The sequence below is a fragment of the Mixophyes fleayi genome, chromosome 3 (assembly GCF_038048845.1).
Source record: "Mixophyes fleayi isolate aMixFle1 chromosome 3, aMixFle1.hap1, whole genome shotgun sequence".
NCBI lineage: Eukaryota > Metazoa > Chordata > Amphibia > Anura > Limnodynastidae > Mixophyes > Mixophyes fleayi.
In genome coordinates this window covers 147,713,336-147,730,621 of record NC_134404.1, presented here as the reverse complement: position 1 = coordinate 147,730,621, position 17,286 = coordinate 147,713,336, and the positions used below count along the sequence as shown (strand labels likewise).

General features: G+C 37.5%; 1 protein-coding gene across 26 annotated transcripts in view; it reads left to right on the top strand.

Moving 5' to 3' along the window:
* The window catches only part of DST (dystonin), a 474,923-nt gene that overhangs the window by 278,266 nt on the left and 179,371 nt on the right, over window positions 1-17,286 (top strand). For 23 of the 26 annotated variants that reach the window (XM_075202543.1, XM_075202542.1, XM_075202533.1 and 20 more), the window contains 14 exons: window positions 3,656-3,749; window positions 4,109-4,263; window positions 4,420-4,954; window positions 5,318-5,446; window positions 6,785-6,862; window positions 7,295-7,456; window positions 7,637-7,741; window positions 8,485-8,580; window positions 11,978-12,103; window positions 12,282-12,434; window positions 14,808-14,962; window positions 15,144-15,270; window positions 15,561-15,744; window positions 16,506-16,663. In XM_075202543.1, the coding sequence (XP_075058644.1) occupies window positions 3,656-3,749; window positions 4,109-4,263; window positions 4,420-4,954; window positions 5,318-5,446; window positions 6,785-6,862; window positions 7,295-7,456; window positions 7,637-7,741; window positions 8,485-8,580; window positions 11,978-12,103; window positions 12,282-12,434; window positions 14,808-14,962; window positions 15,144-15,270; window positions 15,561-15,744; window positions 16,506-16,663 (2,257 nt within the window). Of the gene's footprint in view, window positions 1-3,000; window positions 3,439-3,655; window positions 3,750-4,108; window positions 4,264-4,419; window positions 4,955-5,317; window positions 5,447-6,784; window positions 6,863-7,294; window positions 7,457-7,636; window positions 7,742-8,484; window positions 8,581-11,977; window positions 12,104-12,281; window positions 12,435-14,807; window positions 14,963-15,143; window positions 15,271-15,560; window positions 15,745-16,505; window positions 16,664-17,286 lie in introns of those variants that run through there. The other 3 variants (XM_075202548.1, XM_075202537.1, XM_075202546.1) reach the window with 3 other exon arrangements.

Genomic DNA, 17,286 nt, shown 5'->3' with positions numbered 1-17,286 from the left:
TTCGGGCGGGTTCGGATCTCGGGGAACCGAGCCCGCCCATCTCTAGTTTTGAGTGTCTCAATTCTCTGGTTGCCTTTTACAAAGCTCACATGATGCGCACAGCTAAGCGGCAAGCGCCTGTATTTTGTGCTGTTTTGTCCAAATAGGTGTGCAGAGAGGCAGAAAAATCTACAGAGGCGCTCTTTGAAAAATTGTAAACGTCACTTCAAAATCCAACCTCCTAAAACGTTTCAGTTTTTATTTAGTTTAGCCTCATTTATAGCTTATTATTATTAACAAGTTAACCCGTGCATGATACTCATGCATTCTAGTCAAATCAAGCTACTTAAGGTGTTAAAAAGGTTCTTGTCATGCATTTGGGCCATAGCCCAGGCCTCAACCACCAACCACTCCCCACTGTCACCCCCGGCAACCACCAACCACTCCCAACTGTCACTTCTCCTTCAAGAAATATATATATATTTTTTAAAAATCTTTATAAAACACTTTTAACAATTAAATTAAAAACATCTTAGTATACCAAATTTCAGCCCTTTCTGAATATTTTTTTTCCACACACACTAAGAATTTAGTAGGTCAGTGTATAACTCCGCCCAGCAGGTGGCGCTGCAGCTTGGTTTTATTTTTTCCACACACAGACAGACTAACACACGCCACTAGACATTTATATTATAGATTATTATTGTAGATTTGTAAGGAGACACAGTGCTCTGCAGTGTCGTACAGTAGGGAAAACAGTACATACATAAACAAGGTAGGAAAAATAAATGCAGACATGAAAACAATAGGTCTGGAGGACCCTGCTCATTAGAGAGCTTACAGTCTAAGTGGAAAAGGGCACAGCTGAAACAAGAGGAGTAAATGTGGTTCAGAGGGGAGATTGTGGCAGTTGTGAGGGTGCATTAGTGTGAATAGTGTTACCTCTAAAAGAAGAGATGGGTTTTCAAAGAGCGTCTAAAGGTTTGAAGGCTGTGGGAAAATCTGACTAAGCGTAGTAGGGAATTCCATAAGTGGGGAGCAGCACGGGAGAAGTCTTGTAGGCGGTAGTGAGAGGTGGTAACAAGAGACGAAGATCAGAAGTAGATCTAAGAGGGCAGGAGGGAGAGTACTTTGATAAGAGATTTGATATATATGCAGGTGTAGTGTTGTTGAGGGCTTAAACTAATCTTGATTACACTTTTGTGTGTGTATAACTTAATGACTAAAAAAGGGACCCTAAATGTGTTCAAATTGCAGGTAAGCTGTTGTGATAAAAAGCATTGCCAATCCTATACAAATCTGAGGAATAAAAGGAATAACTTCACACTACTAAGTATCTCTATTAATAAAATGTCATTATAGAGATTAAATTGTGATCACATTGCATGTTTTAACGGATGCTTATAACCTCATTGTATGTTTGTTTTATTCTGTTTAATTATTTGTTATTAAAATATTTATTGTTAGATGAGTTTATAGTGATCCTATTAAATTTAATTGTAATATTTAAACTAAGTATCACTTATATAAATTTGATCATTGTTGTAATTGGTGCAGCGAAATTTCCCCTTTGATTCTTCACTTTTGTGTGTGTGACACTTTTGTTACATTGCTTGGAGTGCAGCTAGAAATGTTCTTCTCTACTGAAGCACAATATGGAAGTGCAAAATAGATTCCATTAAGAGTATAGAATGAGGCCCGAAGACTGCCAGCTCTGCGCTGGTGTAAAATGCAAGTAATTTTGTGAAGTTGAAATGATGCACAGCGAGGAATGACCCTATAAAAGCACCATATCCTCCACTTTTTTCTCATTTCATTAGTATTGTTCCACAAAGGGAGGTCTTGTTCTTGCACTCCTTAGCGAAACTAGATGCATCAATGTGCCTGCTTTCTTGGCAAGGAATCTCGGGCCTGATTCATCAAGGTACGCAAACTCATGTTTCATACTTTGAGTGACGCAAACCCTTATATTTCCGTTGGAGTTTGAGATTAAGTTGACTTTGAGTGCCGTATCTGCTCATTTTGCGCTGCGTATGTGGTGTTTTACGTAGCTCAAGTCCCGTTTAGCAGATGCGTATGAGTTTGCGTACCTTGATGAATCAGGCCCCTCCTTACTCCATCCAACTCCTTCCCTCCGCCCATTTAAATTTCTGCTCCTCTGCAACTGCTGATTTCTTGTTCTGCAAACACACGAATCATGACAATAATCTAGGCACACTTGTGCACGTCAAACTTATTAACCTTCTCTTAAGCTTGTCTGTTAGAAACACTACAGTATAATTATAACTGCATGTTTGTCCAGAAAACAATGAGGGAGTATGTATTAAGTATATAAGCAGGATTCAGAAAATGTGATCGAAAACTAGGCTAAGCGAATGGGAAAAAGTCACTAGAGTTAGCATTTGGCTATGAGAACGATTGAGCCTCTTAGAAAAGGGAGCTGTTGGCTTTTCACCTTTAGTGCCATAATGCTCAACGTGCATTCTATTGTGTATGAGGCCACTTGGTAACTGTTACTGGTTCTGTTCTTAGTCAAAATGTAAGAATTATGAGCCTGAAAAAAGACCTTAAGCAAAAGAATTCACACGTAGCACTTACAGCTTAGTTTACACAAGCCTCTCCCAGCATGTGACGTTCTAATAATGATGATAGCGTATATATAAATTATTGCACAGACATTGTATATATAAGTTCCAAAAAGAAAAAGCTTCCCCATAGTGATTGTAATGAGTCAAAAAAAAGGACCCCACTTGATAGATAGGCAGTGTTTAGAGCATACAGTTGTGAACTACTGTAATTTCATCACGTTAATCTTTAAGGTTTGTGGCGTGCTGCAACAATTACTTTGCCAAACTGACTGTGTGTTCCTTGTGCATGTTAATTGTTTCCTACTTTCAATGCACAGGGATGTAAACATCATTGGTGTGTCAACACAGAGTCTTGGAACTGGCTAATTGAGAATAACTGAAATATTTGGCATATCCATTTCCCACAGACGCCCAAATGAAGCTGATAAGCCCAAACTTGCTCAGTATTAAAGCTATGGAGTAAAGTCAAACTTGAACTGGTATATATGGCTGCAGGCAAAATCCTTTGAAGAGCAATGTGAATATTATATGCAGGGTTTTGAATCTACATGTTGGAGCCTATTTAAGAAAGGACGCTAGTGGTACTCTTAGCCAGTAGGGACATTTTTTCGTTCCTGGAAGCTGTAAATTCTGGAGGCTTTTTTTTTACAATTTTTATCTTTTATCATATTGTCAGTTTGGATGGGTGAATAAGGGTCATTGGTATAAAAATGAACAGCACCTGTTATGGCTACTACAGTAGTGACTCTGTGCTCACGGGGAGCAGCCGCACTAGTAACGGCTCCAATGAGAACTTATTATCAGTTAACTGTGGCCCGACAATGATTAATTCATACATAAGCTTTGGCAGTGAGCAGACGGGCAGCTCAAGGTATGTATTGTAATTATATAAGGATTATCCGAGCTTGGACAGAGACAGTATGTGTCCATTGTTTATCAGAATATTTGTTTTTGTTTGTTCTTTAGCTGTATTTAACTTTTGTTAATTATCATTTGTTTTTTTAACTTTTGTTAATTATCATTTGTTTTGTAAATTTGTGTTACTTTTCTTACAATGTTTCAAATGTCTATTCTACGCTTAATTTTAGGCTAGAGATGCTGCAACAGATAGCAAACCGAGTGCAGAGAGATAATCTTGGATGTGAAGATAAGCTGATTCTAGCTCGAAGTGCTCTTCAAGCTGTGAGTTTCTCTTACAACTTCCATAATGACTTTCTATACTCTGTCTCGTCAATGTCTTGTAGTATACTGTATAGGATTATTTTACATGATTTATATTCTTACACTTGATACACTGATTGTTTACATAGGTTAACTCATTATGTAGTAACACTTTTATTTAACACTGTTTATATTTCTTTTAAATTATAGTGCTCAGAAAATTGTTTTTGTTATCACAAATGTACTGTTTATTAGAACAAAACGAGAACATTTAGTCAGTTTGTTAAAACCTCTTTATCACATACAAGAGTAAGGCACACAGAGGGATACATTTGGGACGTAATGGATGAAATATGTGACTGCTGTGTGCTCTATCATAGGATGGTAAACGGATGGAATCTGGCATCCAGTTTCAAAATGAAGCTGAGATTGCTGGCTACCTTATCGAATGCGAGAATCTGTTGCGACAGCAGCTTGTTGATGTCCAGGCTCTTGTGGATGGAAAATATTATCAAGCAGATCAGCTAGTACAGAGGTAATGTTGCCTATACTTCATATCCAGTGACTAGAAATGTTGTTACCTTTAAGCATATTTCCTTTAGCATAGTACTCTGAAATATATTTAGACTTTATCAATTGTGCTTGTGCTAAACAGTCTTATGACAACTAGTGTATTGTTATGTTCGTGCAGGGTCGCTTCTTTACGGGATGAACTGCTTTCATTGAGAAATGAATACTCCTCCATATACAGCAAAGGACGGATGATTTCATCTGACCAGACTCAACTCATGATATCAGGAATATCACAAAGCCTCAACTCAGGATTTTCACAAAGCCTGAACCCTGCAATGAACTCTAGTATGTCCCACAGTATGGCACCCATGTCACCCACCAGCCTGACATCGGGTATGTCCGGCAGTATGACTCCTGGTCTCCCATCTAATTTCAATCCTGGTCTGCAATCCAGCCTTTCTTCAGGTTTCTCTCATGGCTTTAATTCACATCAATTGACACCTGCTATGACTCCAACATTTGCACCAAACTTTAACCCAGGTTTAATCCAGAACTATGGAGGCGGGATGAACACAAATGCATTGCAGTCGCTCAAACTCATGCAAGTCAAGAAACCATTGTTAAAATCATCTTTGGCCGACCAAAATTTGCCTGAAGAAGAAGGAAACATTACCTTTGTTCAAGACCTGGTCAACTGGGTGGAAGAAATGCAGGTAAAATCTTTGGATACTATCTCCGGTTTGAGAAGAGCATGCAGTATATTGGTATGGAACCTAATTGATTGTCTGCATGCACGACTGCCAGCGGAACAAATTCACAGTGATGCTGTTGTATGTGATCTCTCTTCCCGCTGTGATGTCCAGTGGCTAAACTCATCCATCACCACTGTGGTTCCTTTCAGCAATTCTTCATAGCATTGTGGATAGAACATCCCAGCAAACTGTTTGTGCTGATTAGTTCATAAACCTAATACACAGCATGAAATCAAATCGTATTGCAAATTTCATTCAGATTTTCAAAATTAAAACAAAGTACTTCAAATACTTAATATCAACAATGTTGATGTTCCCTGACAGATACAACTGGACCGAGGAGAATGGGGTTCAGAATTATCCAGCATTGAAATCCATATAGAGAATCACAAAAATTTCCAAGGGGCTGTTGAGGAATTTGAAACCAGTCTTAAAGAAGCCAAAATGAGTGAGGTATTTGTATAATGATTACTAATATCACTTGATAATGTAATGCATTAAGAGACTGTTTATAGTGTGTACTACCTTATTCAAGTTTTTGAATTTTTGCAGTTTGTGTGTTGAGTAGTATTTTTGTGTGGACAATTTACAAGAAAATGGGTGTCCTTTAAATTCTTGATGTATAATAAATATGCTTGCAATATATATTCCTTGACAGGAGGAATCTAAAAACAGAACATTTAATCTCTCCAGTTAATTACTTTTGCTTTGCCTTACAACAAAATACAGCATATGATTACAGATCATGTTATGTCTGTGCTTGCTTGAAAATTCTAATTTAAATGTGAAGCATAATTACACTGTGTGTATGTAATGCCTCTGGTTATGAATCAGGGCATGTTATTATGCATTACTTTTCTTTTACCTGACGTCTTTAATACCTCTGCCTTCGTGAGAACACAGTTAGCTGTCTTCTTGTAAATCCACATTTCAAATCAATTGAGCTCTCACTCCATAAATTTTATATGACATTGTGCAGGAGCAGTGGTTTCTAAATCCTAATGAGATAAAAGTAGAACGCTAAAGCTTGTGACCGAAACAGCAACGTACTGGATCTGTATCTAATTTAGCCAGACGGGCCAGTAATTTCATGTTATCTGTCAGCCTCAAAATGCACACACAAGACTGTGCATCATCTGCAGATGGGATTTTACAACCTAACGGATCAATTACAGTCTGATCAGTTCAGATTTTGATATTCTAGGACAGACTTTTGGTGGCCTAATATTCCCCATTTTTTTTCCAATTTACCAATAAAGACCAGCCAAATAGCAGGACACACAATGTGTCTGTGAGTCATTTATATAAAATTACATTTATTTTTTCCAAAAGCAGTGAACACATTGCATTGGGGTAGTAGAAAGTATGCGGCATTGTCAAGTTACCAATTGCTGCTTTGGTAACGGTTGACATGTACGGTTGACATGCACGTTAATGTTAGATATAGTAGAAATCTATGACAATGATTTGCATCTGAAGATCATTAACACTTGTCTTACTGATCCAAAGCTATAATTATTTGGGAAAAACATACAATAATAAACCTGTGCATGTCATACTGTATGTATGTCTTTCAGGGCTTTTGTAAGAGTTATTATATTTGTTATCCTAGAGTCACAGTAGTGTTAAGTAACCCTGGCAATGAATTAACAGTAATGTGCATTACAATGTATTTTGCTACAATGTATTTTGTTGTTACTGTATATCGTGTTAAAACGTAACAAGTTGCTTTATCTATGTTTACGTCTTCTAGGGTGTTGCTGCAGTCTTATTTTTATCACTTTTTTACAGCTCCAGATGACAGGTCCTTTGAAAAGCTCTTACTCAGATACTCTACACAAAATCGAGGGCCTTTATTCAAAACTTCTGGTAAGCCTGTTGCTACAGGTTACACTCCCAATGCAAATAACCAGCCTGTTAATGACTCACACGCATTGACATTTAGTAATCCAGTTGTTGTCTGTTGATCTACAGTTCATTTACAGTACGGTAAATGGTCCTCCAATGGAGTATTTAAAAGAAACCATCCATCATTCAGAACGGACTGTGCATACTCACTAATTTTTTGCAGCATGGATAATGGACCAAAACTTAAGCATACAGTATTTATGGTCCATTATCTGCTCTGTAAAAATCCAGTGGGAATACACCTTCTTAATTACAGATGCATAATCCCTATGACACAATCCGTTAGTACTGTATTCACCCTGTTTTGAACACAGCCAAGCACAATAGTGGGCAGGTGGCTACTAAACACTCTTATGTCCTGACCCTAACATGTAACCTTGTTCCTCTCTGAAGAACTCATCAAGAACCCGGCAAAAGCACCTAGATTCCCTTCACAGTTTTGTATCCAGGGCCACAAGGGAACTAATATGGCTGAATGAAAAAGAAGAGGAAGAAGTAGCGTATGACTGGAGCGATAGAAACCAAAACATATCTGCTAAAAAAGACTACCATGCCGTAAGTGTCTTTCAAGCAGCAGTTCTCTGCAGCAAGGTTTACCCATAGTTTATAGATATAATGCCTTAATTCTTCTACCTAATAAAATCATTATGTATAGTTAAAGAGAAGGGTAAACAGTACATTTTGCGAAACTATATTTTAAGACAAAATGAATAACTTTGATCCCTGTTTGTGAAGGATTTAATGAGAGAACTCGATCACAAAGAAGAAGTCATTAAGTCGGTGCAGGACACTGCAGAGCAGATGCTGCTTCAGAGTCATCCTGCAAGATCCACTATTGAGGTCAGTATACTGAATCCCTCATTCATCTCCTATAGTCCTTAGGCTTGCAGGCTCCTGTGGTGAAAGGGTGCAGTGCACCATAATGACCTGGAAGCCATGTATGACATACTTGTATTGCTCACTTCTATTTATAGAACTGATAAAAGGCCACCTAGCCCTTTTTATTACCAGGTTATTTCTAGGTATTATCTGGATTTTACCTATTCACATAGATCCTGTATATATAGTGAACAGTAAGTATGTGGTTGTCTCTAAAAGACCAACCATAGCGTAGTCTGAAAATTTCAGTGAGTCAAAGCTATATTTACTTGAACACAGATTTTTGTTTTGGTTTTTTTCTTTAAATTTTGATAATGGGAGTACCAGTGTTTTTTTCAGATGTGACCATTCACAACTGTGTACTGCTTTCTGAAACAAGCCATAGCAGATAGGATTTATTAGGTTTCATAGGTACTGTGCATTTGTTAGATTTAGGGGAGAACATAATGAACATAGAAAATTGCATTAAAAGTACTTTTATGTACCTGCATTTGGAATAGCGTAGCTTACACCATACTGAGGTTCATCAGATTCCTTTCCATAGACTACAAGAAAAGAGCCATAACGTAGAATATCAGCAAAAATATCTTAAGTGACCACAAAGCAAGAATCTCGGAGTATTTACATTTTAGCATATTTTTAGCCTGCTTAAATCATTGACAGTTATGTATTTTCTTTGTAAGTTATTTTTTTTATACTTCCAGGCCTACAAATCAGCTATGCAGACGCAGTGGAATTGGATTTTGCAGTTGTGCAGCTGTGTAGAACACCATATACGACAGAACACTTCCTACTTTGAGGTATTTCAACAATTTAAGTAGTACCTAGCCTGTTTGGATTGCTGTGTTGTTGCAAATGACATTTGGTTTGGACAGACTGATTTGCTTCATCTCCTTCCCTTCTAACCCCAAATGCCCTGTGGAACACTCCTCATTCCCACCAATATACCTAATTTGAGCTTTCAACTTCATGTCCTACGAGAATTCTGGTCTTGCCTTCATATTTATGCAAGTCTATTAAAAAATAAGGTGCATTCAAATTTTAGGATAGAGTTTTATGTTCTTTTTTGTTTTTTTACAAAAAAGTATGGAGGGCCACTAATGTGATCCTTCCCCTTGCCTTATTATGTTTTACGGTTACTCTGAACAAATGTATATTGTTAAATCGACCAGATGTTTTAGAATCATTTACAGATTTTTCTGCATTTTTTAGACCTGTTCTCTACTCTTTCCTCAGATATATTTATGTAATTTTTCTGGTACCATTATATACTCATATTTATATATACTAAAAGATGGGGTCAGCTAGTGTGGGGTCCACCTGCCCAAATGGTAAACCGCACAAGACTAGGAGAGTCTGGATCAGTCCCACTGTGTCAGGGAAGCCCATAGCGTGCTGTCCCCCTTTCATAGCTGGAACCAGTTTCAGCCCATTCAGCACAAGGCTGAAAATAAGTGAGCAGGCCACCTCTCCTAGAGTAAAAACAAGTCCCATGTTAAAAAGCATTGGTGCCCTGCTCGGCACTCCTGTAGAGGTGGGTGCCAAGGTAATACTAGGGACCACTGAAGTGGACCTAACTAGTGTGGCACTATATGTCTCAGTGAGACCTGGCAGCCATTGGCTGGGGCTTGTTGAACTACAAGCACCTGCATGCTCATGGCTGTCAGTGACTGCTGTGGAAAATGTAGTCCAAAATAGCTGTAGTGGAAAAAAATAATTAGGCACACAGAGTGTTAATAAATATTGTAATTAAATAGACACCCCAAAACGCTCTTTGACCACTTTATTAATCTCCTTTTTCCTGAAGTAGTTCAATAGGAATCTTCCTATATGATGTAGTTCAATTGGAAATAAAAATCCTTTGTGATTTCCTGAGCACGTATTGACCCTCCAAGTCAGATGAGGACAATGTCATGTAATGTAGAGGACGGTTCCATAAGGAGCAGTTGTAGAGTTTTTTATTTCCAAATGGACTATGAGTCGGCTACAAATTCTTGTTGGATTAATAAACTGGAGAAAAAAGTGTTTTTGAGATGCCTTTATTTGAATATAAGATGTTTAACCCTGTGTGTGCTTGTATATATTGTTTCTATTACAACTATTCTGGAAATACGTGTTCTACAGCATCTACTAGCAGCCTTCGTCATATTAGTACTTGTAGTTCCACAAATATCAGCATGTGGAACCAATAGCTGCCAGGGTTTGAAGGGACATGTAGTGCCACATTATCTGGGACCACAAGTGTGACACATTTGCCACTTTTTGTTACTAATACCTTGTCACATACCACCCCACACACCGCCCCAGCTCCTCCTTCCTTGGTCTTAGTGGGAACAGTTTTTGTCCTTTAAGCATGAGGTAGCTGCAAAAAACTAGTCAGTGCAACCCCCCCAACCCCCCGTTCAAGAGCCAACCAGCACTCCTGTGGCGGTGGATATAGAAGGGGGTCTACTCAGTTGCTTTTTGTGATCACCCCTAGAGAGGCTCCAGCCCAATACTGAATGGACTGGGACTGGTTGGAACCATGAGAGGAGGATCCTTTGCTACTAGTTTCCCTGTTATTGTGGGACCAGTTAAGGCTGTTCTATCCTGGTGCTGGATTCCACTTTTGTGGGTGAACCTTATGTTTTTTGTTCCCCATTTTTAAAGGGATCCAGTCCAGGATGACCCATGCTAGAGATGGATGGATGAGGATTTGGTTGAAGGGGTGTGCCTTTAAAAGAAAATTATTTACTATTGCATCTCACATTAATTTTTTTAATAGCCCATTCATTTCAGTGAGCTATATTGTTGCACCACCATATTATGCAGTGCTGTACAGAGACTATTTGTCATTCACAAATATGTCATCAGTCCCTGCCCGCGCTTATAGTGTGAATTCCCTAACACACACACACACACACAAGTCTATTTTAGTCAGCAGCAAATTAATCTTCTATGTATGTCTATGGAGTGTGGGAGGACACCACAGCACCCGGAAAAAACCCACACAAACATGGGGAGAGCATACAGTCTACATAGGGCCCTGGTCAGGAATGGAAACTCATGACACCAGCGATGTGAAATAACAATGCTAACCATTGTACGTCCATGATGCCCATATAAGACATTACAAGTAGATAGAGTGATCAGCTCAGCTCTAGGTATAGTTGGTATAAATGCTGCCACTAAGGAAAAAGGGGGAGAGTGAATTCCAAAAACCCTCCCAAAAACAAACAGTAATAATGATATTCCTTAGGCACAAATGTAAACTAAGGGATATACGTGTAATATGAGATGAAATTGAATATACAATACTTTACAAATTAAAAGAATTGCTGCATTCAAGTGATTGTGGAACTCATTGTGGATAGCTGGAATTTGGAGCATAGCACTACATTGCTGTGGACTTCATGGACTCTATTAAATATTGGGTCTGGTCAGAACCTATTTATTTAGTATTTGCTTTAAGGTACTACTTGAATACTGCATTTGTTTTCATTTGTAAACTATTGTATATGAATTTTCATCTCTTATTACACGTATATACCTTAGTTTACATTTGCGCCTTGGGAATATCATTATTACAATATAAGACATATCTTGACAACCCAATTTAAATGCATGGACCATTGAATTAAATGGTAAAGCTGAGATGTTTAAAACAAAACTAGTTAAATCCCATTTTCAAATCACTACAAATCTCCAAAGCTCGCTTGATTTAATAATAAAATTGTGATTTACTTGATTGTGTGTTTGGCCAATTAATGAACAATTTTATAATGGCAGTTTTTGAGCAATTTTAAACTGCTAAACAAAATCATTATTTTGTAGATTTCCCCTTAATGTTTCTCTCAGTCATCTCTTTTTATAAAATGTTGAATCCTCACCTTGATATTTGTTTGAAGATCTCTTTCTAACAATATATCTGATTGTGTCAACACATTTTGGTGCTTTTTATAACTATAGTAACTATTTGGTGTAAAGTACAATACTGCCATTAACATTTTGTATCTGACTTATATGAATACACTTGTTTTATGAGCTAGTACGTTATTAACACAATGAGCTGTGGGTCCTTCCATTGCATACAGGTGTTTTCTTCCATGGCATACAGGTGACAACCAATGTTAACCTTTGTACCTCTATTGATGATGTAATTGCGTATGTGCTGTTTTGTTGAGTTAAAGTTGACATAATCTGATTTTTTTGTTCTAGTATTTTAGTGATGCAAAAGAATCCACAGACTATCTGAAGACTTTAAAAGATTGTATACTGAGGAAATACAGCTGCGATAAGTCTACTGCAGTACATAAACTGGAAGACCTGGTGCAAGAATCAATGGTAATGTCCACAGAGCCAGTTTACCTTTATACAACCAGATCCAAATGTTTCAGTGTTACAGCTGCTAGTGAATGGCAGACAACACTTAATGACAGGCCTCTTGAACACTTGGTGGAACGTTCAAAGGAGATTCTTTTCACAGCTTGACTAAAGTACATTTCCATTATTTATTATCTAGGAAGAAAAAGAACAACTTTTACAGTACAAGAGCACCATTGCCAGCCTTGTTGGGAGAGCAAAGTCAGTAATCCAACTGAAACCACGGAATCCAGACAATCCGCTAAAAGCATCTATTCCTATTAGAGCTATATGTGATTATAGACAAATTGAGGTCAGTGTGCATTATAGAGTGGTAAATGAAAAAAATATATTTTTATAGCCTTAGATAACATAAAGCTTTCCACTAATAGTTAGTGGGATTGTTTTCATTGCCCAAAATCCAAACTATGTTTTATCCTATATTTCTTACTATATTTTCTCTTTTCACCTTTTCTCTCTTTTCACCCAGTTCACCTTCACTACAGTTGTGATTTCAGCTTTATGGAATACTTATTAACACTAGCAACATCATAAGCACAATTTCTGTTTGGGGGTATACTGATAGATCATGTTATACAATAAAGCATAACAAAATGAAAATAAAAAATGCATAATTAAATAAAAATGTAGTATGCCGAAACATATTGGGCCTCATTCATCAAGACACGTAAAATGAACGTAATGTGCGTTTTTTTCAAAAAGCGCTCATACATGGGGTATACGTCCGTATTTAACAAGGATTGGATCTGAAAATACGTCTGCTGGTGAATACGGGTCTAGGTCCACTCTGATCTAATAATATATATATGTGGAATATAAAGTCACTAAAGAACGCACTATTCATTAATGTCACCTGTTAATAATGTAGTCAATAATTACAAAACATAAAAAAATAGAAAAAAGTATTTTTTTTTCCATAATATATTAGAATATTATTAATGTCTACTGTACATTAAATACATTTTAACAGTCCTGATTGCAAACACCTGTTCTAGCATGAATACTTAGTTGTCATCACTAGTAATCAGCACTGTAGCTGGTGCAAGTGATATGACTCATACCTTAGAGATGCCCAATGCTTGAATCAGACGCTACTGCGTGTGCACGTGCTTGGCATGCCCTTATTGCATATCGACTGTGTACATACGCCCTTTCCTTTCTCTGTTCCGCCCTGAAATTGTAGTAAGGGTCTTTTGCGCTCGAAGATGAATTGGACATAGCTGCGTCCTCTGCGTATGGTTTGTTTCTGGGCATGCGAAGTGCAAATTTACGAAAAATACAGCATGTGTCGGCATTTACGTTCATTGATGATTTAGGCCCAATGTGATCATTTCAATAGGTTGTGTACCCAATAATCTGTTTTTGTTGTTGTTATATTTACACCTTATATTTGAAGTACAGTAGATTTTTTTATTGTGGCAATAAATCTTTTTGTGTTTTGTAGGCAATTTTTGTGAGAATGTTTTTAGCAGATTGCTATTTGTCAGTCAAGTATTTATGAGAGTATTCCTCATTATGCTGTATGTGTCATCAAGACGTGTAGTTACTTGCTTAGTTAAATTTGTGAAATTTTACTGTGAATTTATATAATCAAGATTTACAGCTCAGATATGTTTATTTTGTTTACAATGTACTCCACATTTTTGCAAACATAAATTGCATACATATGACTTTATTTATATATTGTTTTTAATTAGACATGTTGAAACATACCTTGTGGTATGTATTGCTAACCATTTATGCATGAATAGGTTATAGTATAGCAAGTTATAATACATGAGTGGCGTCAGTACTTGGAAAAACCTTATCTACTCACTAGTCTTCAGAGATAACTATATATTTCATTATAGTTCCCATTATAAAACTCATCAGTTTCAGAGAGTGACAAAAAATAACATACTCTCCCACCATCACCAGGAGACTCCCGAATTCCTAGTAGGTCTCCTGGATTGCCAGGAGAGCAGGCAATTCTCCTTCAACCTGCCTGTCAGGAGTCTAAATCACGCAAATCCTGGCATTTTGGCCCCACCACCCGTGACAGAAAGACTTTGCTGTGGGGACCGGGCCAAAATGCCATGATTAGCTGCACCCCACCCCTTTTAGGCCCTCTCACCACACCGCCCCTCCAGGATCTCCTGGAGGGCAACAACAGAAAGTTGTCAACTATGATTTATATAAATTAGCAATAAAATACTCATATATATATATATATATATATATATATATATATATATTTATATTTTTTTTGGGTGAAAAATGACTGCATATTAGAAATCACAGAAGAGATCCATGCCCTATATGAAAACACTTGGCTTGAGGCCATGCACATTTGTATGGGCACAGATCTACTTCATAACATCTAATATCATTATATTTCACAGTAGTGATGTATCATCCCATATATAATCTGTTATATATGGCAGGAGAGTGTGGGGATGCCAGAATCTGTTACCTGCTGTACGTATTAAATCTTACAGCTGGGGCTGAGAGCTGTGCATCAGTGGTAGCTGTCAGCCCTGGATCATGGTATGCTAGAAGGTTGCAGTAAACTAAGATATAGAAAGCAGGAATGCAGCTTTGTGGGGTTTTGGGGGAAACACAGCTTACATGTCTAGGAACAGAAATAACAGAGTTCAAAAATAAATGTTGTGTCCTGTATGTCCAGATTACTATTTACAAAGAAGATGAATGTGTATTGGCAAGCAACTCACATCGGGCAAAGTGGAAAGTGATCAGTCCCACCGGCAATGAAGCTATGGTCCCATCTGTGTGCTTCACAGTGCCACCACCAAACAAGGAGGCTGTGGACTCCGCAAACAGGTAGGAACTAATAACAGCATATGTCAGAACGGTGGAAAACTAGTGAATAGAAGCTGAAAAGACAACATAAATGCTTGAGAGCAAAAGGAGGCAAAACCCAACTAGCTAATCTATGAAAGATTTGGCTATGAATTATTATCCACCTGGCCAAAAAGTAACTTTGCTACTGTTTTTATTGCAGGATTGAGCAAATGTACCAGAGTGTCTTATCCCTCTGGCATGAATCCCACATTAACATGAAGAGCATGGTATCCTGGCATTACCTAATGAATGAAATTGAGGCTATCCGGGGCAGCAAGGTTTCCTCAGTATGTTCCATTTAAACTTTTCATGTGCATTTTTCTGACTGTAGTCAAGTGTTACAAATTATTTGGGTTTCTTATAACATTGGGTGTACTATGGTTTATTCTTCTTTTTATTTTGATTATTATTCTTTGTTCATATAGTGCCAAAATATTACATAATGCGCTAGTGTTGGCAAATACAGATAGACAATTTTTTGTTTTTTCCCATATTGTTATAGTCATTTTGAAAATCTTTTCTCCAGTGTATAACTGATGTATGACTGATCTTTACATGTTATCTCTTTATAATGCAGATTAAAACATCACTGCCTGGAGAACATCAGCAAGTTCTGAGCAATCTGAAATCTCGTTTTGATGAATTCCTGGAAGACAGTCAAGAGTCAAAGATGTTCTCTGTGTCTGATATAGGACAGCTGGAGAGAGAGGTCAACGTCTGCAAAGTCTACTACGAGGATCTTCTAACATCTGCAGAAAGAGGTCGGTATAAACACATATATTGCACTATAAAAAATGTGTGCATTATATATACATACATACATACATGACAGGGGTATGTTTATTTCCAGACCACAAGATACACACCTAAGTTAGAGAAATATCCATGAATAGAGCTGCATTATGTATATGGTGTTGTACAGTGTAGATTTTTTTGAAACATACCATAGTGAAAATGACTAAGTACTTATAATGCCTGGTTCCTCTATTATATCAATATGTACTATTAATTTAAAAGAAGCGCCATCAAATTAATCTTCTTGTATAGCCATGTAGTGTTTTCACACAGTTAATAGGTGCATATATTTTTATTAGTAACTACTCAAACTTACATTTGAACATTGAAGCCTGTACGATATAGAAGACTGAGGGTGTGGGTTTAGTTAGCAGGCTGACTATATATTTTAGAAGTGAATGTGGATTAAATTGCTGCATGGGGATGTTGAATTCAATTTATATGTAGATAGTATTTGTCTCTGCCATCATGGCTGCCATTTTCTCTAGAGCGCATCAGGTGCAACTCAAGAATTTGATTTGCAAGCTGTAGATCTTTGATCTATAAACACCCAGTATCATGACAGGACACCACTCTGGGCAGCGTATAGTGAGATAGTCGTACTCAACCCCGCTACTTCCCCCAACCACCTCCTCGCCTCCTCCTCAGTACCACACTAACTTAAGTGGATAACACCTGTAACAAGAAGAGAATAACATATTGTACTGTAACGTGTTTATTTCAACAGAGGAACAAGAAGAATCGATTTACAATTTGTATACATCTGAGATTCGAAACTTTCGCCTTAGACTGGAGAACCTTGAGGAACGACTAATTCGCCAAATCAGGACTCCCCTAGACAGGGATGATCTGCACGAAAGTGCACTGAGAATTTCTGAGCAAGAGGTAAGCCTTGGTACCATTACATTTGATGTGCTACGGGAAACAGATGCGTCTCATCTCTTGATTCCTAATTAGAACAGTTGCCACTGTCGCACCGTTTCCAGACATGACAGCACCACATTAGACTAAATGTGACATATATTTATGCGCTGTTTGATGATGAGGAGAATCTTCATCAGCAACTCATACAATGCTATACAAGATCAGAACATGGCAAATGTTTGTTTATTCTAACACCATGCCAAGCGTTGTATGCCTGTAATCTAGTATATTCCCTAAAGAGATATTTTTAATTATACTAAGAGGAGGTATTAGTCGTAGAAACAAGAAGGTTATACTGCCATGCTATAGGTCACTGTTAAGACTTCAATGGTTACTTTTACAGTTCTTGAGACCCCATCTCCAAAAAGACAATATATTTAAATATTTTGAGAAGGGCTACTGTAGTGGTGCATGGGCCAGGGAAGACTTGATATTTGAATGAGCTGAACATGTACAGCTTACAGGAGAGAAAGGACAGAGGTGATGTGATAGGAACATTTCAATATATAAAAGTACTAATAGAATTACAGAAGACAGTATTTTTTTTTAAAAAAAAGAGGATTTCTAAAGCAAGGGTTCTAGAA